The sequence below is a fragment of the Taurulus bubalis genome (genome assembly GCF_910589615.1).
Source record: "Taurulus bubalis genome assembly, chromosome: 3".
NCBI classification, from domain to species: Eukaryota; Metazoa; Chordata; class Actinopteri; order Perciformes; family Cottidae; genus Taurulus; species Taurulus bubalis.
Genome location: NC_136591.1, coordinates 5,526,979 through 5,553,246, shown reverse-complemented (window position 1 = coordinate 5,553,246; position 26,268 = coordinate 5,526,979). Strand labels below are relative to the sequence as shown.

At 42.2% G+C, this 26,268-nt stretch overlaps 1 protein-coding gene across 1 annotated transcript in view; it reads right to left on the bottom strand.

The window, feature by feature from the left end:
- Positions 1-26,268, bottom strand: part of chd3 (chromodomain helicase DNA binding protein 3) — a 44,891-nt gene that overhangs the window by 16,258 nt on the left and 2,365 nt on the right. Inside the window, exons 2-36 of the mRNA XM_079215265.1 lie at positions 25,718-25,845; positions 25,445-25,627; positions 25,232-25,356; positions 23,288-23,526; positions 20,648-20,781; positions 20,402-20,543; positions 20,046-20,224; positions 19,048-19,311; positions 17,837-18,040; positions 17,514-17,737; positions 15,824-15,958; positions 15,606-15,717; positions 14,986-15,177; positions 14,704-14,904; positions 14,126-14,263; positions 13,573-13,694; positions 13,192-13,365; positions 12,307-12,448; positions 11,858-11,989; positions 11,459-11,576; positions 10,619-10,743; positions 10,302-10,533; positions 9,875-10,059; positions 9,144-9,321; positions 8,848-8,934; positions 8,364-8,449; positions 7,809-7,942; positions 7,557-7,701; positions 6,608-6,770; positions 6,340-6,506; positions 5,488-5,683; positions 5,239-5,352; positions 5,016-5,147; positions 4,150-4,258; positions 3,112-3,244 (exon numbers count right to left, since the gene is read on the bottom strand). Coding sequence (XP_079071391.1) covers positions 3,112-3,244; positions 4,150-4,258; positions 5,016-5,147; positions 5,239-5,352; positions 5,488-5,683; positions 6,340-6,506; positions 6,608-6,770; positions 7,557-7,701; positions 7,809-7,942; positions 8,364-8,449; positions 8,848-8,934; positions 9,144-9,321; positions 9,875-10,059; positions 10,302-10,533; positions 10,619-10,743; positions 11,459-11,576; positions 11,858-11,989; positions 12,307-12,448; positions 13,192-13,365; positions 13,573-13,694; positions 14,126-14,263; positions 14,704-14,904; positions 14,986-15,177; positions 15,606-15,717; positions 15,824-15,958; positions 17,514-17,737; positions 17,837-18,040; positions 19,048-19,311; positions 20,046-20,224; positions 20,402-20,543; positions 20,648-20,781; positions 23,288-23,526; positions 25,232-25,356; positions 25,445-25,627; positions 25,718-25,845 — 5,474 coding nt within the window. The remainder of the gene's footprint in view (positions 1-3,111; positions 3,245-4,149; positions 4,259-5,015; positions 5,148-5,238; positions 5,353-5,487; positions 5,684-6,339; positions 6,507-6,607; positions 6,771-7,556; positions 7,702-7,808; positions 7,943-8,363; positions 8,450-8,847; positions 8,935-9,143; positions 9,322-9,874; positions 10,060-10,301; positions 10,534-10,618; positions 10,744-11,458; positions 11,577-11,857; positions 11,990-12,306; positions 12,449-13,191; positions 13,366-13,572; positions 13,695-14,125; positions 14,264-14,703; positions 14,905-14,985; positions 15,178-15,605; positions 15,718-15,823; positions 15,959-17,513; positions 17,738-17,836; positions 18,041-19,047; positions 19,312-20,045; positions 20,225-20,401; positions 20,544-20,647; positions 20,782-23,287; positions 23,527-25,231; positions 25,357-25,444; positions 25,628-25,717; positions 25,846-26,268) is intronic.

The window sequence follows — 26,268 nt, the reverse complement described above, 5'->3', positions numbered from 1 at the left end:
TTTCCTATTATATTCAGTCTCTTTCTCAATAATTTCAACAATAGGTTTCTTTCTCTCTCTTGGTTGACATTCAGTAGCAACACTAATGCAAGCATTTCAAAGGAAATCAAGCTTCAGACAGTGATTCAGTCGTGGGAGTTTGGTAGAATATGATTTGTTAAAGTTTGTTACACAACCAGTAACAGCTAAAAATTTCAAAGAGGGCATTACGGTGAGAGTTGTATTTTGTGCTGTCTTGATGGCAAAAACATTTTAAACTCAAAGAATTTAGCAAGAGAGATAACGAAAAAAGTAAAAAAAAGTCAAGAGATACAGCAAATGAGGATGTTGAGGGCAGGATCTGAAACATGTGAGCTGCTTAAAAACAGGATGAGAGCTCTTCCAGAAATGCAGCGGTCAGCAGTACCGTCGAGCCAATATGTGGGTCTAGGGGCATCTGTCATCCAACCATCAAACGAGTCAGGTGATTGAAGACACTGTGAAATGTTACGAAAATAGTTTGTGTGCGTGGAAGTAGGGCTGGCACCGAAAACCCTTCTATCCACAAGGGACTGTCATGAATTTGTCTCCTTCTTCACTGACAACATTCTGAAATTCGGACAAGCAGCCAGTGCCTCCATATCCGGTACAAATGGACCCATACTTGTATAGAGCTTTTCTAGTCTTCCGACCACTCAAAGCGCTTTAACACTAACGCTTTTAACAATGACATCATTCACCCATTCACACACTGATGAGAGGAGCTACCATGCAAGGTGCCACATCAGGATTATCAACCATGCATACACCGTATAGGTGCAGCTACGGGAGCAGTTTTAGGGTTAAGTGTCTTGCTCAAGTACACATCGACATGGGCTAGCGCAGCCGGGGATCGAACCGCCGTTCTTCTGATTGAAGTACAACCCTGCTCACCACAGTCGCCTCAGTGGAAGATATGTGTTTTCCCTGTGTCCACTTAAAGTCAATTAAAATACCATCCATGACAAAGCTTTATCCGGTCAACCATAAAAACCTGGAGGGCATTATACAACATCTGAAATCCTCGTCCTCCTGCCTTCATATTCTGCCAACAGGCTTTTTAAAAATGTTTTAAATTGCATGGCCTTAGATCTTCTACAAATTGTAAACATGTATCTTCTCTCAGGTGTCTTCCCACAGGCCCTGAAAACAGCAGTCAGCTAGCCACTTTAAAAAAAAGAACAATTAAAGGCCCGTATAAAATGTCGCGTTTTTAAGTAAAATCATTGAAAAGGATGTTTACTTCTTGGCACTGAACAACTGTTTTGATGTCTTCCAGTCAGGGTTTTGACCACACCACAGCACTGAGACTGCTCTTGTTAAGATCCTAAGTAACATCCACTTAAATACAGACAATGGTAGAATTGCAGTCTTAGCCTTACCGGACCTCAGTGCTGCATTTGACACGGTCAACCACAACACATTACTAGACTGACTGGAAAACTGTGTGGGGCCTCCTGGAACAGTACCAAGCTGGTTTGAATCATACTTGAAGAACAGGGTCTACTTTGTGCCTATAGGTAACTACACATCCGAGTGGACGCATTTGACATGGGGAGTTCCCCAAGGCTCAATTCTGGGGCCTCTTCTGTTTAACATCTACATGATTCTACTGGTTCAGATTATAGAAAACAACACAATTGATTAGCATAATTATGTAGACGACACACACATTTACATAGTGCATTGAACAAATCAACGATTGGATGCTCCAAAATGCTCTTCAATAAAACAAAGACAAAACTAAAGAAGTTGTTTTTGGAGCCAAGGAGGAATGTCTGAAATCACTTACAACTCACCATATAGTGGACCTCAAAATAACCCACAATGCATCGCTAAAAGTAGTCTACAACTGATGGTCACTAAACAACATATAACATCATGCATTGCGCTAAAGAAAAAAATAGCAGACGGACAAGAGGAAAGAGAGAAATCGATGAGTTGTGGCATGAAAATAACTACAACACCAACGGCCACAAAGTACTTTGTATATATTTATCTGGGAAAATACCCTTATTTCTCCTACACTGACAACTGCAGAGCATACTGTTACTTCCATTCTTACCTTATTCTTACCTATAATAAAAGCCCAAGACATATACGCTGCATCACTGCTTTACAGTAACTCAGAGCATTTCACAACTCAACAAAAAAGCTTGATTTTTTGTTTTTAATCCCAAATATGTATGTCTGTATTTATTATGGATTATCTCCCAGACAACGTTGATCTGCCAAATCTTAATTACAGGTCAGCAATAATAAGCGCAGAGAAAATCAGAGCTCCCTGGATAGTGAGTAAAGAGTTGTGAATGAGTGAATAATCTCAGACACAGCCATGGACTCAGACCTGCATTTCAACAGCCACATTAAGAGGATTACTACGTCAGTCTACTATCACCTTAAGAATATATCATTAAAGCACTTATGTCTCAGCAGGATTTGGAAAAACTGTCCATGCATTTATCTCCAGGAGACTGGACTACTGCAACAGCGTCTTTATAGGTCTCACAAAAAAAGTGATAAGCCAGCTGCAGCTGATTCAGAACGCTGCTTCACGGGTCCAGGAAAGTGGATCACATCACACCCGTGCTGAAGTCTTTTCACTGGCTTTGTCTGCCAAAGAATTTACTTAAAAAAAAATACTGCTGTTGGTTTATGAAGTACTGACTGGTTTCCGGCAAAAAAAAACTAAAACACATTTCTGATCTTCTACATAATGAACCAGCTATTTAGGACGGATCAGCATTCTGTCCCCAGTACTCTGACTTCTCCTTTCTTTTATAATCAAAGCTGAATATTTTTTTTTCAGTAGCTGCCTTTTATTAAATCAAATAATTCTTAATTTCTTACACTACACTGTAACTTTCTTATTCTATTTTAGCTTGTTTTAATTGTCTACTACTTGGCTCTTTAATGACTGTTTTTAAATTGTATTTGAATGTCCTTTTTTGGTGCGTTTCCCTTGTTTTTTTATGTTTATTGTAAAGCACGTTGAATTACCTTTTGCTGAAATGTGGTATATAAGTAAACTTGCCCTGCTTTGCCTTGTCTAGTGTGTATCCACAGTCAAAGGGAAGCAATGTCTCGTCTTACCTTGAAGCGTCGAGCCAGGAACTTGTTCTTCATCTCCAGGAAGTTGCCTTTATTCGCCTGCGATTTGAAAGGCTCATTGACGATGGCGAACTGGGGGTCGTTCTGGATGTCCTGCCACCGGGCGTAGCCGTGACTAGCACAGGGGTCAAGGGTCACGTAACACTTTGGGCAAGAGACGGCGTGAAGCAGCGCTGTGTTGGCAAAGTAACCGTGCCGCTAAACAGGGAAGGTTTTCAAACTACTTCTGCAATGGAAAAGTTACGATGCACACCAGAATTAAAGCAGTTCAACATTTTGGGAAATGAGTTTACTTGCTTTCTTACAGAGAGTTAGTTGAGAAGATCGTCACTGCTCTAATGACTGTAGCCAGGAGATGAGAGGCATAAAGAACAATGGGAAACAGCTCTTTGTCTCTTGTTTTTCTATGGATTCATTCATGAGCTTTAGGCTCCAGCTTCATACTAAAGATCACTCATGAGAACTCATTTCTTTAATGTGTTCACAAATAGAAATATAAAAACGAAAATAATCCTTGGTAGGCTATTTTGAACCAGCCAGGCTCGCTGTTTGCCCCTGACTCAGTCTTTATGCCAAGTGAAGCAAAAAACATGAGACTGGGATCAATCTGACCCTTAGAAAGAAAGCAAATGTTGACCCAAAAGTTTGAGCTATTCCTGAAAGCTGAACATTGATATTTGAGGGTGATTAACTTGATTTTTTTAATCTTCTTAAAATACAAAATGACAGTTTTAGCACAAAAAAAGAAAAAAGGTTTCAGGCAGAGTCTGAAACAAAGCATTTGACTCCTTTTATTTCAGTCTAACTGCGGCTCTCATTACAGAATAATGCATGGCCTTGATTACCATAATAGTGGGAACAACATGAACTAAATGACCCACTACATTGCCTTCCAGCAGACACAGTTTGCTGTTTACTGAGCTCTGGCTGGCTTGTTGACTTATTACGCAGGGCTTCTGTCGGCTTATAGAAAAATAAACACATCGGGGTCATCGGCCGGGCAACCGCCGTCAAGGATACATCACGATTCCCGCCAGCAGCCAGAAGTCGTGTCGGCGGTGCCAGATCTCGTTCATCTTCCCCGAAGAGATGGCAGCCCGCTCCTCATTCTGCCAGAGAGTGTGCAGCTCTGCAAACACAATATAAACACGAGGCCGGTCTCAAAAAAAGTGCTCGGCTAGTCGAAACCTGGCTGGAGGTGTTTCCACGGCACAAGGAGCTTTTCTGATAAAGGCGGACATCATTTTGGCTTTCATGCAGAAGCTCTGGAAAGCATGGGGAATGTTTCTTTTGTTTGTTTTAGTTGTGAGTTTTATGCTATTTAGACTGCTTAGTCACTCGTTTATACATGTTAATAAAGTTATTTTCACCTTTACGCCCCTCGTCTTTCAGGGATTCAATGGTATCTCAAATGAAGCATCCAGGCCTAAAAACCAAACGCCCTTCACAGATGGGATCACTTGCACCTGAGCAACGGGCTATTGTCACGTTAATGCCGTATCCGAGTTACCAACACTACCAGTTTCTTACTTGTAAATAGCATTCTTGTCAACATCCAAGTAAAAAATATTTTTTTCTGAAAACTCTAAAACAATATAGCAAAAGGGAAAAAGAGGATTTTGAGGGATCCATCATTTTTTGGGTCGTTTCAAAAGAACCTGTTCCTGAAGAAGTTTGTGCAAGAGAATGATCTTTTTGAAGAGTTATCCTGCTGATAACTACCAAATAAAATGCCTTTAATGAATGTTGAAGAAGTAAATGAGATAGTTAAAGTAGAGATTAATGAAGTCCAGTGCCATTGAGTGCCTGACATAGAAACCTAAAATGCATTACTGTGTGTAAGCTACCACATGGATCATCAGTGGACTCTGGGAAGCGGTACTGACCGGTGAAGCCGCCATCTGCGATGTTGAACATAAAGCGAGGTCGCTCGATGGGGGGCCTCAGGTTAGGCTTGGGCGCTTCCTCTTTGGCTGCTCGGACTTCTCTCCCAGCATTCTTTTCACCTTTAACCTCCTCTGTTATCGAGAAAGACGACAAAGTTATCATTTAGAAAATGCATTGTGCTTGTGTATTTATGGCGGCATACTATTAGACAGTAAAGCGTACCTTTCTTCACGTCAGACATCTTGGCCTTATCCTTGGCATCCGTCGCGTCAGTTGCTGTCGGTGTCTCTTCCCGCTTTAATTTTTCCTTCTCCTCCCCCTCCCCCATCTTTTCTCCTTTGGCAGGAAAACAAACATTGCATAAGCAAGGACTTGTAACATCTCTCCACACCAACCCGTTTCATCCGTTTGTGCATGTCGGATTTCATCAAACTGACTCATCAAGTTTCTTTTCTGTGTTTTGTCTTTTACCCGCTTTCTCTTCTTTGACCTCTGTGTCTTGTTTCGTCTCTTCTTTACTCTCCTCCGGTGCTTTTTTCTCCTCTGTCGTGGCGGCCAGAGGGTCAGTTTCCTTCTTCTCCTCCTCTTTCAGGTCGCTGTCCTCTTTGCCTTTGTTTCTTTGACTAAGGGACACATTTTGTGCTGTGTCTTTTGTCAAAGAGGAAAGCTATGGAAAGAAGCACAATAGACAGTCACTCATTGAGTTAGTCTTTTTTTGTTGTGTGGAAAAATATTAAAATATTAGCTTTTAATCAGCTTTTACAGAACTTAACTGGATGTAATCATTACTTAGAAAATGTATTCTGATTATAAAGTGTATACTAGTATATATAACATCAGTATAATAGTTTATTAAACAGGCCCCTTTTTGCTAATCATTTCATATACTTAACATTTTCCAGAGCATGCTGCGGTTTCTTAATGATATGAAAATGCCGCTATGATTCCACTGAAAGCATAAATTACTTGATGTCTGCGCCCAATAAAAATGGACGTTTTGATTTTCAAGCTGTATGAAATTGAACAGAAACCGGTGGCTGAGTGGAAGGAAGAAAAAAAAACAGAAAAAAAATCAAAGCACGCACTGGAAAAACGTTGAAAGCAATATAAAGTCTACGGGATTTGTATAAAAACCCATGCAAAGTATTGGTAACACCGGAATATGACTTAAAAGAGGCGAAAAGCATCTTTTTGAAAGGATACTGCATGTCTGACATAAAAAGCAAAAACAGAAATCTCTATGAAAATGTCGAGAAACGATTTGGCTGATGAAGACCGCACTGCAACCACAGAATGTACATGTGTTCGCTGGCAGTGTCCCACCTCTTCAGGGTCTGCAGTCCTGTTGCTGTCCACCTCTTTCCCCTCATCCTTCTCTTTCTCCTTCACTCTTTCTTTATCAGCCTGGGCCTCACTTCCCTCTTTGTTCTCCTCCTCCTTCTCTCCCTCCTTTCCGTTCTTCTCCAGCTTGTCTGATGGAGCAGGGGTCGCTGCACACAAACACATAACACAACTCCAACTGTGTCTGCTGCCCCTTACACGGAGCGCCCCCTGCTGGAACTGGTGAATGTGACCGTGTGTGTTCGGTTACCTGGCTTGGAGGTGCAAGGTGTGTTGTTATAGCTGGCATCGGAGGTGGGCGTGGTGGTCTTCAAGACAGGAGACGAGGCCCTGGAAGAGGACTTGTCTATGATGACCTCGGGCTTGAGCTCGGGAAGACTCCACCGCCCGTTAATGTGCTCAAACTCCTGGATCTGGAGAAGAAACGCTCGGCAAAATAAAACGCTTGGCACACGCTCACTTTACCTAATACCACCTTATTTGAACTCACCACCCACATGCCCTGCTCGCCTGGCAGCGTATCATACCCCTGGCATAGATAGCAGATCAGGATGTCAGCACGTTTAAACATGTTAGACGGAAAACTGGATTGAAGATGTTTGGATAAATTCATGTCTGGCAAACTGAAAAGTAGCAAGGTAATCAGAACACCTTTCAAGATGTAATGCTGGATTCTTCACTGGAAAAATACCTTGTTTTATTTACCTTAATACCCAAAGACTATATTGTGGTGCAGTTTGTTGAATTAAAGCCATCTTATTAACTTCATATGGGGCTGTAGATACCCTGCTGATTTGGAGGCGCCGTGTTAAAGTTATAACCCTTTGGAACAATTTAAAAGCAAACCCAGTTTTTGGTACTACTTTTACATTCAGTAATTATCCTTCAATATAGCAATACTGCACTGGATTCTACTTGCCTACCTACACATGAGGGATTCATAGGAAATTCTGCATGTAATGTGTTAGATTCTTTTTTATGTTGATTTCCTCTCTCTGAACATCACATCAGAAGTTACTACTTACAGGCAAGGTTTTATTGTGAAGTAATCACAGGAAAGACCTTTTTTAGCTGTTTTTCTAAACTGTACTTATGTTATTACTGTAACAACAGGTGTCACACACATCAACCAGGACTGAAATCTTGAAGATGACAACTTTATTAAGTGTCATAGCTTGCTCCTTTCACCAATCTCTGACCTTCTTCTTGACGAGGGACATGACGCCGATGCGCGTGAGCACCGGCTGGCGGCACAGGCCTTCCCTCGGCACGCCGTCTGCGAACGCCTCCGCTCCATCGGCCACCGGCTCGCATAAGTGGCGCATGAAGAGAGACACGTACGCTCTGGCAAAGAAGATGAAGGAGAAGAGGCAGAATGTGTGGTTAAAGGACAGATGGAAATGGATAAAGACGACATCTGAATTCAAGCAATACGTTTTCTTTTTCCTTACTTGAACTCTTTCTCTGACTTGCCCCTGAGGTCTCTGACCAGCCACTGAGAGGAGAACGCGTCCTGGGACGGCATCCCCCAGCGCATCACCGCGTTCAGGAAAGCCTTCCGCTGGCGTGTGTTGAAGCCCAGCACCTAACGAAATTACAGTATATATTTCCTGGGCAGTACAAATTGTGTCGGCCTTTTTAAAATGTATTGATTATTATTCTGCCTGCAGACACCCGTGTATTTCTCAAAACTTCCCAAGGATGACTGCCTAATAATGCCGTGACTACCTAATAATGCTCAAATAAACTTTGAGTCCTCGCTTGAACAATGCAGGCCATTATAAAGCACGTCCCTTATTATCAGGATGATGAATGAGCTTGGAAGGTACAGAGTTGCTGGAGATGTAATTGCCTTGCTGCCATCTCCAATTTGAGATTGTTAGGACTGTTAGAAAAATATCTACGAGCACGAGTTCAGTTTAAACCAAAGCTGACAGATTCCAGTAATATCACAATATAAAACACACAAAATGAAAGCCGAATTGGTTCCAGAGAGTTGTACAAACCTCAAGGTTGCCTCCCACTCTGGCCAGAAGTGGAGGCAGAGGTTTATCCTTCTCATTCCTCAACTGTCGACGGGAATGCCTTCGACCTGCAGGTAACGGGGGGAAAACAGACACGATGGTGAAAACATACAACGGGTAATACAAGCTGGGAGGGGAGGGAGGATTATGTCGAATTTTCTTCAAATTTAAAGTGAGTATTTTGTCGGCACATCAACCAGAAATCGGAAACTTCTAAAATGGCTTTGAGCGATTTCCTCTCACTGTTTGAAGTTTAGGGGGAGGAAAGGGGTTGGCGGTTTGCATTTTTGGCAATATGACGCGTCCGACCCTGCCAGGCAACTATTACAACTAAATCAATTTCAATTTGTAATAATTCAACACAGACCTGATTCCGTGTGTGTGTGTGTGTGTGTGTGTGTGTGTGTGTGTGTTCAAACAGGCAGCTGTCATTGTTCATGAGTTCTTTAATTCGATCTCTCCTTACCTTCTGGCCGATCGTCAAAGTCCTCGTCCTCCTCCTCGGAGCCCACTGAATACTCGGACTGGTTATCTGAAATGTCAGCATGCCAGTCTGAAACAGCACATGGTGGTCTGTCAATAGGCCAGGCCCATTCACCTCCACTGTGCAAGTCATAACTCAAACAGATAATTGCATGCTCATTCTCGTGATACATTTTTTAATTCAGGGTTTGACAGAAAGCAATTTGCAGGAGATTACCCTTCTTACTTGATCTTTTTCTACAGGTCCATACAGCACCGGGTCCAAACCCGGTGTCCTACCTTGGTCTTCCTGTGCAGCATCGTTGTAGTTGACAGGTTTGCGGTTCCTCTTTCCTTTGCCCAGTTTGCTTGCCAGGTCCTCTTGCTGCTGCTCGTAGTGATGCCGCAACAGCTTCTCCCAATAATCCGGATCCACGTTCTCCTCCTGCTTGATGATCTCCCGCTCGACCTCCTCGATCTGGAGCGTCAGAAAAGGTAAACGCCAGTTTTCTCAGACGGATGTGTAGTCACCGACTCGCGCAGATTCTACAGAGGACGCGGCGCACCGAAAGAAACGGTGCGAGTTGCTCAAAAGCACCGACAGTGGTTGACTTTACAACCTTTGATTATTTTTCTGAACTTTTATATGTGGCTAAATGAATTACCATCACAATTTCCCAAAGCCCAAGCTGACATCTTAAAATTGCCTGTTCTGTCCAAGAAACACTCAAAAATATTCTGTTCAGTATCACATAAGACATACAAGAAACAGCAAATCACCACCAGTGAATATTGCCTTTTTGTTTCAGAAATGTCTTACGCAAATAATCGATTAACAAAATAGATTTCTTTTAGTAATTTTTTGTGAGTTGATTAGTCAAATAATCCCGATGAAATCTGAGTGAGGACAGAGTTGCTATCGAGAGTAACTATTATACAATTTGAGTAAACCTGTCAGGTGCACAGATATGAATAAAAAAGACATTTTTTATATTAATATGAATTCATATTAATTACAACATCCTGGTCACCTTATCCTCCTCTCGGACCATGTACTGGGCCACTTTGAAGGAGCTCAGGTACTCGTTCATGTTCTGGACCTCCGAGTCGTCTGTGGCGTCTTGGCTCCGGTCCAGCAGCCTCTCGATGGCAACGTTGTCGTAGTGGATCACGCTGCCCTCGTCCTCACCTTTATCCCCCAAGTTGTTTTTCATACCTGCCACACGCGGAGTTAAAAAGTTGAATTTGTCCTATTCTATTGGATAAATTTCACAAATATAGGTTCGTCAAAAAAAAAACAGAATAAGCAAAGACCAAATGTGCCAAGATGAAAGGACATCAGAGTGTGTTTGACTCTGCAGTGAACCAATCCCACTGCAGCTTTGACCCAAACATTAAAGCGCCAAAATTCCAACATTATTATATTTAAGTTGAGTTGATAAAAAAACAACGACTCACGTTCTATTTCATCTTTGAAGAGCTCTTCTGTTCCAAACTTGAGGATGTCGTCCAGCTCCTGTTTGCTCATGGAGCCGGCTTTGGATCCCAGGCCGGGCCGGACCACCAGGTGGGTCAGCATCATCTTCCGCTTGGCCACCTGGGTGATGCGCTCCTCCACGCTGCCTCGCGTCACAAAGCGGTAGATCATCACCTTGTTGGCCTGTCCGATTCGGTGGGCTCGGCTGAACGCCTGCACAGAGAGGGAACAAGCGCCAGCGTGAAGTTAATGTTGGATTAACTTGTTTCCCCCCTCACACGCTGCCTGTCTATCGTACCTGGATGTCATTGTGAGGGTTCCAGTCAGAGTCGAAGATGACGACCGTGTCTGCCGTGGCCAAGTTGATGCCTAAACCTCCCGCTCTAGTGGAGAGCAAGAAACAAAACTGACAAGCACCAGGAGCTGCAGGCGGAGACACAGAGAGTCAAACATTAGTCATTTCTCTTTCATGACAGGATTCCATTGATGCCAGTGACATACGTTATCTTTACAGCGGTCATACAGACTTCACTTCAGTAGAAAGTGAGGATTTCGACATCAACCCTTTTTGTAAACCGATACATTTTGTTATTTCTTTCACTCAGGAAGGTTTTTGGTTTGTTTGAAAGGTTATCCAGTATTGTGATTCGACCAAATGTCTTACATCGTCCTAAGGCATTATGCTTATTATTCATACAATACAACTTAATGCCATTTGTTGCCAACATCTGCTCAGTGATATGGACGAGTTCCACATAAAAACAAACTCAGCATACGATCCAGTGCTTTTCATCCTTTAACTAATGTCAGTTTGGCATCCGTTCTAGCAACGGAGTCACAGTTCCCGTCCTACTGCCCGACTCCATCTCCTTCTACTATCTACTTGAGTTTCAATCTATGATGAGGTATAGTATTTTTTATTATGATAGGGAAGGAACTCTTATTTTGAAGAAACAGGAAGTTCTGCTGTTTAGATGAAGCTTATTTAGTGAATGCAGTAGTCTGCTGACTTTAAACATCTTCTTGGAAAGTAAAATATAATATTTCAGTTTTAGGGAACTACGAAAGGGAAGAGTGCAGTTTGTAGCAGAGGCATCTTACTGCACCTTTAATGAGTGCACATCATCCGGTATCTCACCGTTGAAGCGGTCAATGGCCTCTTGTCTCAGCGCCCCCGTGACGCTTCCATCGATCCTTTCATACTTGTAACCTTCATGGTCCAGGAAATCTTCTAGTAAATCCAGCATTTTAGTCATCTATAAATAGAGGAGAGAAAGAAAGGGGATGACCAGTCATGTGTGTGCGTGTTCTTTCATCTTTAATCACGCACAGCTGCAAGCAGTCTGCTGCTGAACCTTCTGGAGGTGTCATGGGACTAATTTAACATCTGTGAAGGGAGGTGGCCATCTGGCATGTGTGTGTGTGTGTGTGTGTGTGTGTGTGTGTGTGTGTGTGTGTGTGTGTGTGTGTGTGTGTGTGTGTGTGTGTTTGTGCTTGCCTGTGTATACTATATATGTGTATCCATGTGAGTGTGTACCTGTGAGAAGACCAGTACTCGGTGCCCCTGATCTTTCAGTTTACTCAGCATCTTCTGCATCAGCGTCAGTTTCCCAGAGGCCTTAGTGAGGGCCGACCCCTCATAAGCACCGATTGGGGTTTTTTGAGCTTCCTATACACACACAAACACACACACACACACACAAAGAAGAAATTACTGTCTGCATCTCATCTTTGATTTGTAACCAGATGCTACATCTTGAAAGTACACACGACTAGAAACGCACTACTGAACATCACCACAAGGTGTCCCTGTTCTGCAATTCAGGAGTAAATCAAAGCAAATGGTTTGAAAAAGAAGTGAAACACCAGCAAATAATGGAGGACTGTCATTTTATTCTATTATATATTTCTACTGCAGCGTCACAGAGGGCTTATAATATTGTCACGGGCAAGAGCATGTGTGTGTGTGTGTTTGTCTGTTCTCACAATGGAGGCGACGGGGAAGAGGTAGGGGTGGTTGCAGCACTTCTTTAGGTCCATCATGATGTTGAGCAGGGACACCTGGTTTCCTCCACCTTTCGAGTTCAGAGCCTCAAAGTTCTTGGTCAGAATCAGCTTGTAGTATTTCCTGTATTTACAAACATAGAGACAAATGATGACATTATGACCTCAGTGACGTACATATTCAACATAAAATCATATATAACAAGATGTATAAGATACATGTCCTTCCTTTTTCTTTTCTCCACCATCAATTGTTACTTTTTTAATGAAAATGTCCTGAAGAGTTGCGGAGGATTGTCACATGTTCTATTTTAAGATGATTGATTTTGGCTGCAAAATATAAATATAAAAATAGCTATGAATCACTTTCAACCACATAAATCAGTGGCAAAGAGAGGATTTTTGATTGATGAAATAAATTACATTTTATGTATCTATGCCATTTTCAGTGTGGGGCTTGGTAATGTCTATTCAATTCATAATATTGCCCATTTCTAATAGGCGTGTTTCAAAATGAAAACAATAACAGAAAAACCATTAGTCAGGACTTCTAGTTTAAATCTGGGCTACATTTTTGGGGGAAAACGTTATTTTAAATGTTGAATATTTCAGTCACTATTTTGACGCAAAGCAAACCCTATAGGTAATCAAATATACATTGAAATATAGTGATTAAAGAAACAATGTTGTTGAAACAATGGTAATGTTGTACCTCAAAGTCAAAAAACAACTCTTATCAACCAAATTCTCAACCAAACTCGGAATTTAAAAAGAGCTAAAAGTCCTCTGCTGTTAACCATCTTCACGGTGCCTTCTTGTAGAAAACGTAAGCTAAATGGCGGGAAAGGAGCCGTGTGTGTGTCGTACTTCTGCATCGGGCTCAGCTCCACTCTGACGATCAGCTCGGTCTTAGACGGCATGTTCTTGAAGACGTCGGCCTTCAGCCTCCGCAGCATGTGAGGCCCCAGCAGGTCGTGGAGCTTCTTGATCTGGTCCTCCTTGGAGATGTCGGCAAACTCTTCCAGGAAGCCTTCAAGGTTACTGTACAGAGAGATGCACTGGGTGAAGGACTGGTAGTACCGGTGACACTGGGTTATTGGTTCAAATCATGAGTATTATTATCTGAAAGAATGATATCCGGTAGTCTAGAAGAATGCTTATTTATCATTCAGTTCAGCAGCAAACATCCGTGGTGTGTAATTGTTTTAAGTATCTTATGTGTGTGTGTGTGTGTGTGATAAGTCCTACTTGAAGCGGTTTGGTGTGAGGAAGTTGAGCAGGTGAAACAGCTCCTCCAGGTTGTTCTGGAGAGGAGTTCCAGTCAGCAGCAGCTTGTGGTCGATCTTATAGTCGTTCAGACGCCTGAAGAACTGCAACGACAAGAAAACTCCCCATCAAACATCTGAAATTATTTCATGCATGTTTAACAATATTGTTCTTTTCCCTTTGCATATAGAGGCAGCACTATGTCTTTGTCATATAATGCATTTATGAAATTATTTATTCAACAGGTCGACTACTGTGTTCAATGTTTTAATAGACTTATAGATGTATTGTTCAAGCATCATACAGTAAATGTAATTTAAGTAACAAGACCGTTTAAGATGCCGTTAATTTCCAAAGTGTTGCCATGACATAGTTTGTCCACCAGAGAGCGCTGACAAGTTTATTTTTCAACTGTGACACTTCACACAATTCATTAAAACACCAATTTAAGGGCTCTTTATCAAAGATATTATATGATAAATCATATAATAGGAATGATATTTACATTTACACATACACACACTGGCTACAGCACCTTGGACTGGTTGTTCTTGAGGCGGTGAGCCTCGTCCACCACCAGACACGCCCAGTCGATGGACTTGAGCGCCGTCTGGTCGATGGTCACCAACTCGTAGGAGGTCAGCAGCACATGGAATTTGATAGGAGCGTCTCTCTGCAAGAGGACGAGAGGGGAAACAGAAGAGGAAGGAGGACAGGATGTCATATATGTTAAGACTATTTCATTATTTGTTTCTTTATATTATGATTATGATGTGTAACTCTTCCATGCAGGTTTAAGTTTGGAAAATTCATTGAAAAAGAGGTCAAAATAATCTTGTTTGTTCCCCATGTCTGATGGCTTGCATACAATACACATCATCAATATGTATTAGAATATGTTTCCACTATCAATACAATGCAAATGTTAATACATCTTCACGTGTGAAACTAATTCTGTTAGTTTTGAGTTACATTTTGCCTGGAATCTTAAAAACATAATCCTACAATTACAACACGATTTCACAAAAAAATCTAAATAATTAGTATAGGATTATCGTTCTCTTGTTCACCCCATCTCTCCTTCCCTTCCTTCCTCCTTCCTTCCCTCCTCACCCTCAGTTTGAAGGCCCTCTTCCCTGCTTTGACGGCCGTCTCGTCGAAGGAGAACTCGTTCTCTCTGATGATGGCTCGGCTGTCCTTGTCTCCCGTGTACGTCACCACATAAAAGTCGGGCGCCCAGAACTCAAACTCCCTCTCCCAGTTGATGATGGTGGAGAGCGGAGCGGTAACCAGGAACGGACCTTTAGTGTGGCCCTGAGGGACGGAAGAGGAGGAACGATTCACACACGTCTTTCAGTGAACGGAAAGAATAATAGGACCGTGGGGCTCCAGTACCTCATTGAAGAGCGAGTAGAGGAAGACGATGGTCTGGATGGTCTTGCCGAGGCCCATCTCGTCTGCCAGGATGGTGTCTGTGCCCTGAGCCCAGGAAAACCGGAGCCAGTTGAGACCCTCCAGCTGGTATAGGTGCAACGTCCCACCCGTCGATGTGACAAAGTCGGGCTGCTCATCGTATTTTATCGTCGGCTGGACGGAGAGAAGAAAGAGGGGAGATTTGAAAGCCTGGTAGGGACAAAAAGCCTGTATTTTAACAGTATGAGAAGTACTACAAGTATCAATATTACAGTATTATATGAGTCAAGTTAACTACCTGTATTAACATTTTTGAAAATGCATTTTACATTTTATTGAGTAGATTCAATTCCACATAAAGAGAATATGTGTTCAGTTTATATGGAGCAGGTAATAAAGCAGTATGCAGAAGAATATGCACATTTTAAACATTGAAAATAAAAGCAAATCCCTCATTTTCAAACAATATGGTTGTCTTTTAAAACCTGGATGAAGCTCCAGAGAGTCAGAAACTAAAGTCAAACATTCTTCTGGAACTGAGATTTGCTGTGAAATGCAGAAAGCAGCTGCAAGTCATGACACCGAAACTACAGACGACTCACATCAGTGACCAGGGAGGCAGGAGCCTCCTCCTCCTCCTCCTCCTCTTCACCCTCCTGGTTCTTGCTCCTCATCCTCCTGGGTTTGTCTGGGTCCTCCTTCATTATTGCATCTCTGTTGGAAAGGAAGTCATCGATGAGTCAAGCAGGAAGTAAAAACAAGAGATACGTGAATACGAGTGATGGATGTGGATGTGGGCAGAGTGTTCTCCAGGTCCTACCTGTGTTTCCAGTAGTTGCCTTTGTAAATTGCAAAGTCGGGGATGTCCAGGTCCTCTCTCTCCCAGGTACACTGGTCATAGGTCAGGTCTCTCCATTTGACCAGGTAGTGGTACGTCCCCTTCTTATCCACGCTGCTAGGGAGACACGTACATCCCAGAGTTTGAATGTTTGTACTCCAAAAACTAAATCCTGCCACCTGAAATGCGTTATGTCTCTAGATATAAATCAATCACATTGGCGGAGCCCGGACCGCTTTATAAATCAATAGCAATACAGTCAGGAACTGAAGACGTATTGCTTGGCATTCTTTGAGGTAATAAAAGGCTGACTTCAGTATTTTTCAATCTGGACAGTATTTTCACGTCTTCATGTCTAAGAGATTGATGGCGACAACGTTTTTTTTAAAACTGGTCCAGTATCGAGGGAGAACGCCGCTGTCGGTAGACGGGCTGCTATGTGATCAGTAACTCATCCCCGGGAATGTTCGTCCACTAAAAACAATAATAATATTAAAGACGTAATTTATACAGCACCTTTAAAAACAGAGTTTATAAAGTGCTGTGACAGTCAAAGCAAAGCAGAAGCAAGAACAGAAGGCAATTCAACTACAAAACAAACAGTGAGGCCAAACAGAAGCGAGACAAAATTTGAAACATAGATCAAACCGTACAAAGCAATAAAAAATAAATCAATACGAGACATACATTAAAAAGAAAAAGCTATAAAAAGCAATAGAAACATATGAGCTGTTCTTGTTTTTTGTGCCACCGACAGGATCAGATTGTTATTATAAATAAAACGTTCTTCTTTACCTCCAGTCGACTTGTTATTGTGTCTCACCAAGTCTCGCTCAACGAGAAGCCTCGTTTTAAAAATCCCACCAGAGGGTTAGACCTCACCCACATTGGGAAATCAGCTAAATAGTCATCACATTGGAAATCTCTTGGATTCTCTAAGCTACAGTCTCTGATCTCCAACACAACAAATTGACAATGCCGACGCTCCTCTCCAACTCTCACTCTCGTTTCCCCTGTTGTCTTCGGGCAACAAGTCAAATGACACAATAACAAACAGACCGGATCAAGGGGAAGTTAAAGAAAAACTTTTATTTCTCGGTAGCATTCTTTTCCGGGCGGCAACCTCTGGTTCTGACGAGTGAAGCCAACGCCGAAGTGTCATTTAACTTGCACTCTCTCTACTGGCCAGCAGAGGGCGACTCCTCTGGTTGCAAAAAGAAGCCAGATTGTATAAAGTTCTATGAGAAAATGACCCTGCTTCTCACTTGATTTGTATTACCTTTGTAAATATGAGTGCAAAAACGGCAGTCCACAAACCAATGGGTGGCGTCACGATGAATACGTCCACTGCTTATATATGGTCTATAGTCCTTTCCATATTAACGATCTGAGCCGGACAGCGGCAAAAACAAGCACTTTTAGTGGACATTAAGTGATTACATAACAGCCCGTTTGGCAGCTGCAGCGTTCTCCCTCAATACTGGACCAGTTTCAGAATGTTTTGTCCCCATTAGTCCCTGAGACAAGAAGTGGAAACGCACCAAAGTTCCCCTTTAGGTTCTCTAACCTATTACTTTTAAAGAACTTAACATAAGTAATGAAATAACTTTTGACACACACACACACACAGCAGACCAGGCACTGCCAGCTAGTGCTCACACACAAACCTCACCTGTAGTTGATGATGCGTTGGATCATCATCCACTCAGGCTTGATGCCATATTTGTAGTACTTGTCGTCCATTTTGGCGTACTGGGGGTCCTTGGCCCTTCTCTTCTCGCTCTTTCCCCCTCCGTTCTCATCCTCTCCACCCGACCCGTAATCCAGGCATGGAGGCTCGTCCATGTCCGTCTTCCTCTGGTAGTTTCTGTGCATCACAGAGTGGAAGATCTCAAGCTGTAAGGAGGAAGAGTGAGAGAAAGACGGTCATTTTTTAATCGACTCGATTTGACGATCACTTTACATCCGTACCCCCATCAATCGTTTCTCTCTCACCTGCAGCTCCGTGATCCAGGTACAGTGCCAGTAGGACTGCCCCGTCAACTTGACAAAGAACTCCCTCTCAGCTCTGCCTTTCATGGGTGGCGGCGGGGAGGCGTCGGGTGGGGCGTCAGGGTCGGGGAGAGCGGGGACGGGAGACGGAGGATCGCCCCATCGCCAGTGGAGGATCTTCTGGACTCGCCCTTCGATTGGCAGACACTGGAGGGAGAATACAAGGGATATAAGGAATGTGTGCTGATGCTGAGGTTGCAGGTTGTTGTTGTTTATTATCTCCTTTCCCTTATAAAAAGTCAGTTTGGGCAGTCAAAAAATAGACTTTCTCTAATGTAATAAAAGAGAGACTTTTAAAGGACCCACTGGGAAACACAAATCACAATTATAGATATTTTGACTTTGTTTGAAACAAAAAAATCCTCAAAGTGCTGTCAAACAACAGACAACATTGAGGAGCATTAATGATCAGTACATGCACACAAGAAACCAATCGTACAACACAGTCAGCGTCACTGTTACAATATCTGAACAATATCTTCATTCTAAGTTTATTATGGATAGAAGGCCTCTTGTTTTGTTTGTTTGTGTATTATAGTGAAAGCATATATTACAGCACAAAGTTGGGAAAGCAATGTTTAAGTCATGTGTGATGTTGCCTTGCACATATATGAATGATCTCAGTCACTTCCACACAGTGAGGCAGCTTATTAATCAAATACTGCTATCGGACCGGCACTCGGCATCAGCTGGTACCCAAACTGAACTTGGTCACTTTAGCATTCACCTGGTGCAATATTACGTGCAATACGTTTAAGTACTTTTTTATATATACTTTTCTATTCAGTCTGTATATTAATATCCTACTGTTTTACTGCTTATATCTATTTATTTATATTACTTGTTTCTATTTTATTATTCTTTATTCACTTGTGAGCAATGCTGCTGTAATCCTGTAATTTCCCCACTGAGGGACTAATAAAGGATTATCTTATCTTATCTTATCTTAAAGCCCAGGAATCAGCCGAGTATCAGGACTGACCAAGTCAGATCAATGGTCCCAAACACTCTACACCAGATGTAATGCCTCTTTGCCAACAGAGTTGATTATAAGTTGGTGTAAACAATGTACGTCCATCATATCCCAGTAAGTGATGCATAACTAGATGGAGAGAGTACTCGGAGTAACAGGAAGTAAAACAGGAGCAACTCACCGTGCATCGCGGACACAGCCACTCTCCGTTGGGGATCTCTGGCAGCGGCGGGTTCAGACAGTGGATGTGGTAGGAAGAGGTGCATTTGTCGCAGCACAACAGTTCCCCACCGTCTTTACACACCCGACAGAACTCCATGTGGTCGTCATCCTCATCCTCCGCCTCGACAGGGATGCTGACCTCCGAAATCACTCTGTCCTCGCTGTCCTCCTCGAAATCCTCAAAGTCCTCGTCCTTTGCTTCCCACTGGATTCCCTCTTTTTCCTGGGAAGGAAGGAAGGAAGGACAGAACACTTTGAGAATGCCTTTTTTTTTTTACAGAATTTACAGTCGAGGTGGCTTTATTGGCTCTGAATATCGGACAGAAAAGAACAAGGAGGAGAACCCAGAAGCTGATCAATCTCCAGTCTGGCGGGATTCATTTGTGAAAACTACAAGATTTGCACAGAACTGTTCCAGTAGAGAGCATGTTTAGGTATAGCAACATTGTTCATCTGGGTATGACAACATTGCCAGCTAGAATAATAACATTGGCTCGTTGAAAGATAGAAATCTAAAAGGTAAATTAAATATTAAACTGTGGCAGCTGATGGATGTTTTGCAGAAAAAAAGCAGTCGTTTATTGAGCTTCTTGTAGGTACGAGAGGCTCAATAAACGACTCACATCCTGCTTTTTTTCACATACACAAAGAGGGCAAATGGTGGCAGCGCCGTGTTTCACGAATGCTTGTTGCACGCAAATAGCATATAAAGCTGTGATGTCTAGGGCCTGGTGATTAATTAAATGAATTAGATTCGTTAAATGAATCAGCAAATTGTGTTCGTCTAAATGCCGTCAGCTTTCCACTGAGATTTATGATGCAGCTACAAAGCCTCGATTCATCTGGTGTTCGGGGGAAAGTAAAAACAAACCACTTTTGAAGATAAATGTGTGAATTAGGACGCGAAGCCAAATCATAAATAGAGAGCAGGAACAGCTGTGTTCTTGCTGTACTCACGCAGTGCGGGCAGCTCCACTTGCCCTCGGGGGCCTTCTCCAGCTCAGGCTCAAGGCAGACGAGGTGGTGAGCTCGAGGACAAGTGTCGCACAGGATGATCTCTCCGCCCTGCTGACACACCTCGCAGTAGTCCTGATGATCCGTCTCGTAGCCGTCGACGCCCTCCTCTTCGCCTGGGACTGGAAGGATGAGCAAAGAAAGACAGAAAAATACATCTGAAAATGTGCTTCTAATTTAAATAAATGATTGAAAACATGATTTTAAAGTAAATTTGAGACTCGTGTCCCACAGGCAACACGGACGTGTATATCATTTACGACTATTTACTGTACATATAACGGGCATTGTGCTTGTACTTGTATTTTTCTTCTTCTTTTTGGCGGGACGCCCTCGCTTGTTCTTCTTGACGCGGCCGGAGCTGTCAGAGCGAACGGAGGAGCTGTGAACGCTGGAGTCCTCCTGCTCGGGCTCGGACTCGTCCTCGTCCACGTCCTCGCTCTGACAGAGGACAAAGACGGAGTCATGGGAAGAAAGAGGGGTGAACATGAAACAGAAGTTGGATTGAAGACCCGGCGGAGTTCACGAGGATGCTTTGTACTCACTGAGCAACTCTTCTTCCTCTTGGCACCTATCGGCGATAGTTTGATACGAATGGGTGCCATCTTTTTAGCCTTCGCCGCAGCCTTTTTCTTGTCTGGGACTCGAGGACTTTTACTGCGCTTTTTAAAGCCAGGGCCTGGACAGAAAAGATCACATGCAACATTTGCAATAAAAGAAAGACAAAGACGTGTGTATACTGTTTTAACAAGGGAGTAAGAATAAATAAGGTCAGTTTGTTGTCTCATATTGTTATGTATACAATGCCTCCCTGCCGGTGTCGGGGGCGTGGCCAGACGGCTCATTTTGGCGTGCTGATGGATACCATGTCTTACTGAGAGCTTGCTAAACCGTGACATACCATCAAACTTAATAAATATTCTAGGATACACTTGCTTTCGAAAAGACAGACCAGTAGGGAGAGGAGGAGGAGTTATGATGGATATTAGAGAGAATTTTAGGTGTAGAGAAATACAACTGGATTGTAATCTTGAATGCCTGGGACTGAATATTGTCCTTTCAACTGAGATGAATTTCAATGTTGTTGTTTTGTACAACCCACCTTCACACGACATCAACTTTTATGATGAACTGAAAAAACCTCTCGCAATATGTAATCATTCTTCTGGAAGTATTTTGTTTGGGGATTACAATATCAACTAGATGGATAAAGGTGCTAAACGGAAATTAAAAACAATAACAACAAAATTCAATTACCAGCAACTGATTGAAAAACCCACAAAGAATAACAAGGAAAAGTAAAACTGTGATTGACCTTGCTTTCACGAACAGGACAGAAAGAATAACTAAAACATACCTTGTGAACCTGTCAATTAAAACAAGACGTTTCCCTGAGACCTGGAAAACAGCTGTTATCCATCCAATCTTTAAATCTGGTGAGCAAGACTTGACATGCAATTACAGACCCATTGCCATCCTTCCAGTTGTCTCCAAGATACTGGAAAAAAAATTGTAGCAGAGCAACTCATAATACACCTACAGACAAATTAGTTACTGTATCAACAACAATTTAGAGTCAGACCCAAACATTCTACTGAGAATGCAAACCATTCTAATTGAATTAAGGGCAATGCTGTGTGAGCTGTTTTCTTAGACTAAACATATTCAAACTTCCCAAATTCCAATTGTCTGATCTTGCCTCACAATGGTTTGACTCGTACATCAAGGGAAGAATACAATGTGTGACAGTCAATGGGGAAAAGTCCAGCATCCGTACCAATAGCATGGCGGTTCTAGGTCCATTGCTATTTAGCATGTATATTAACGACCTACCTGAGAGTTGTCGGGGGGGTTGGCTGCCAAATGTACGCCGATGATACAGTTATTTATACATCAGCCAAAACATGTAGCAAGGCCGCTGATCAGCTTACTGACTCCTTACATTCTGTAGTGCAATGGCTTGAGTCCTCTCATTTAACACTGAAATGTTTTTCAATACGTAAACGACATGAAAATACAAGATGCATGGTCAAAATAAAGAATGAGGTCAACAGTGAGGTTGAAAATGTGAAGTACTTAGGAATCATCTTAGACGCACATCTAACATTTGATAAACAGGTGCGTAATATCTGCAAAAAAGTTACATCAAATCTCAACTGCTTCAGATTCATCAGAAAGTATCTGCCCTTCAGTACAGCCCAGTTGTACATGCATGCCATGATATTCTCACACCTGTCATACTGCATCACTACCTGGTCACTAGCCTCACAAACAACTATACAACCAATCCTATCACTGTATAATCAGACATTAAAAAACAATGAGGTGGCACCACTGTCAGATCTTGCAAAAACATAATATGTTCAGCTTTGAAAACTTTATAAGCTATTCCAGCTTAAAGCTTATTTTTAAATGCCTACATGGTTATGCTCCTTCCCTGCTCAATGAGTTTGTTAAAAGACACCAGCACCCCAGTACAGTTAACACACGGGCCTCAGTGAACGGGAACTGCCGCGTTGCTATGAGCAAGACCTCAATTTGTCCGTCAGTCTTCTCTGTTCAAGGAGCAACGCTATGGAACTGTCTACCAACACAATTGAAGATGCAACATATTCTAATGTTTTTAATAAAGGTATTAAATCATGGCTAAAAGAGAAATAACATTGTTTACACCCTTGTAAACACACTTTTACTTTGTGTATGTATTTATGTATGTATTTGGGGATGTATTTTCCTTTTTTAATTATTCTTTTAAATTCTTTTTTTGTAATTCTGTTAATCTTTTTTTTTAAAGCCTGCTGTGGACAGGTGTTGTAAATTAGCATTTCTCTACAAACACTCAACACAGTGCATCTAGTTCTTGTACATAAATGTATGTTACAATCCTAGTGCCACTGTGATGTCCATATCAAATAAATAAATAAGTCAGACCACCATACAGGCAGCTGTACACATGACATCAGCATGTGTTAAAGAATGTTACTGTTGTGTCATGTGCCTCTGAAACTGCACACTGTCCTGATGGTCTGGGGTCAGTTTTAACACTTTTCCCACACTACAACAATTAAACTCACTTGACAAGTGAACAGTGTGTCCGTGGGCTTCATTATATTACTATATATGCTGGATTACAAACAGTCCAAACTTACACTAAAGAAACAAAGGGAAATGAATACTGCACTGACCTTTGCCCTCTTTCGTCTTGGCCTTTCTGATTGGCGGTGGCGGCGGCGGAGGCTCGGGCGAGGCGTTCGCTGCAGAGACCTGCTCGGCGACGGCGATCGCTGCAGCTGCAGCGGTCGCCGCGACAGCAGCAGCGTTGCCCTTGAAGGGGTTGTTCGAGCTGAACTCCCTCCACTTGGCCCCCAGGATGGTCATCATCTTTGACATGGGGATCTTCGGATTCTTCTTGGCGATCATCGGCCTGGGGGTGGGGGAGAGTTTGAGGACCATTAAAATGCTTTGGAAAGAAAAACCTCACAAGCAAAACGCAGAAAGTTTTCAATTCTAAGAGCTGTGGCATACCTCATTTTCTGTATATTATATTAACTAATGGTGTTCTATTGTTTGCTGAATGTAAATCGTATTTACACGTATTCATATTTTATTTTATTTTTCCACTACAGCTTAGGGTAGCCAGTTGAGTTGAGGCGGCCAAATAACATCCCGACATAAACAAGCAGAGGACATTCTGGATTACTTCATGTTATCACAGTGAAAGCATGAGTCAGCCACAGAGGCCGAAGGCCCCCGGCACAACTAACAGGGATAATAAAGACACGGCTTCCAGGAGGAGACAGAGGCAAGTTGTTGTCCACCCACACCACCTGTGTATTTGTGTTGATATGCTGCCGGTAGTTTCACCACGGACAGCGTCTGCTGAACGGTGCTGCCAGCGTAGAGCCAGGTTTAACCGCGTGACAGCGACGAGCTTTTGTGCACTGCAACAGTACATGTGCACACGTTTGCAAGCAGGAATACATGATTTCAAAAGGTAGATCTTAGAGGTAGAACCTTAAAACATAGTAGTGCATGTGAGATCTGTGGAGGTCAGCAGGAGAGCACCAATTGTCTCTGCCATTATGAATAGCGCAGACAATGATACAGTTCTGTAGGAAAACAGAGACATCCAACATCCAAATAGCAGAAAAACGTTCCTTTAATTTCTGAAATCCTTCCTTCAAGCTTTAATTTATTTTTAAATGTTAAAAACGATACTTCAACACACACGACCTCTTTTGAAAATATAAATGCTGTGGATTGTGGTGTGTGAGATAGAACAAAACATTACTAGAACTCAATCACTGTGCCAACAGTAGTCGCAGCAAATAGAAAAACTCGCCGGGGTTAAATTGGACCGAGGCGCATAGACTCTTCTATGTTAGCGTCGCCAGGTTATTTTGCACGGACTAATGCCACTAATTGAGTCCCCAAATACAATTTTAAATGCTGTGAGCCTACAGGTCCAACTGCGGGGGAAATTATTCTTTTTGTATTTTATTTTTCTAAAAGAGAAGAGCAAGTTAAGTGATTTATAAGATGAAATGCATTTGTCTTCATCATGATTGTAGGTTCCACTTTATTTTATTTCACAAACCTAAAGCTGTTTGATAAAAATAACGGAGTATAAAGTACACTATTTATCTCTGAGATGCAGTGGAGTAGAAGTATAAAGTAGCATAAAATAGATATACTCAAGTACTTAAGATGTGTAGCCTTCTTAAGCACTTGAGTAAAAGTACTTGTTGTTAACTTAAACACATTTATTAACTTTTTTTCCAACTATTGGCTATAAATTTGCGACATATTCTGATTCTACTCAATACTACTAATTACTAACATCTCACTTTTAATCAACTTTTTACATCTCAATCTCATAAATATACTTTTTTTTAATGGAATGATTAAAACACGTACTTTGGATGTAATTAAGGTGCCAGAGTGCATAAAAAGCATCGAAATAGAGCAAAAGTTTCCCCCTTCTGAAGTCACAGAGCTCCACCACATAATAGATCTCAATGTAACACCTGTGTATGCATATGTGATGTCAGCGTGTCTTGATTTAACAACAACGACAGCCATCCTTGCAAATCCACGCCATGTGAAAACAAGAGAGGGAGATACTGCACCTCGTGAACTGGCTGAAGGCTTTGTAGTTGGTGAGTTCCCTGTAGTCTTCCTCTGTGAAGGTATGATCAACATCCTCCAGACCCCACTCCTTCGCCAGCTGCGCTGAAGTCTTCTGCTCTATTGGCTGCTGGCGAAAAAAAAACACCAATCAGAAGAGAAAGATAATGGACTTGTCAAGTATTAAGTTCTTTTACTTATTTCATATTCTTCACCTTGGTGGTTTCCTCTTGGCTGCTGTCCCCATCGACTTTTTTCTTCTTCTTGGTTTTCTTCTCCTTCCTTTCTTTATGTTTCTTCTTTTTCTTTTTCTCTCCGGATCCATAGTCGCTGACTACGCTGTCCGAGTTCTCGCCGTAGTCTCTTTCTCTGTCCGAGTCTCTCTCTACATCGCTGCCCTGAAAAGAAGACAAGAGAGGAATCTAACTTTTTCTTTTTTAAGTGTAGTCCGCAAGGGGGAAAAAAGAGACAAAGTGTGACAATCTTACAATCTTCTTGCGTTTTTTTGCTTTGACCGGTTTCCCCTCTTTGTCTTTCTTCTTTGTGTCCTTCTTTTTCTTCGGTCGTCCTTTCTTCTTGCACGGGACCTCTCTGTCTGATATCTCGGGCTCTTCGTCTGGCACAAAAAAAGCAGCGGAGACGTTAAAGAAAGCGTGAAAGAGAGACAGCTATTAGAATCAGATGAGCAGTGAACTTCTCAAACGCTTCCTCACACTCAGCTAATCCCCACTGAACATAACTACACACAACAAAAGCTGCATGATAGTCGCAGTGGCTTCGGCGACCTCTGACCCTGTGTGAATTGTGACACATGCTAAATTAGATACAGTTTGTCTGAGCGATGTAAGTAGATTTGACAGCTGGTGTTGGGGGCTCCATAGCATGGGGATAATTGGTTTATTGGCATGCAAATGTGTGACCAGCACCCTTTTCTTGTAAACAAAGCAGATAAGCTTCCATAAATCAACTTTTTTTTTAGGGGAGTACAAAGAGTAATACAGGCCCCTTCTTATATAATTGAAGACTCTCAGCCACAGTG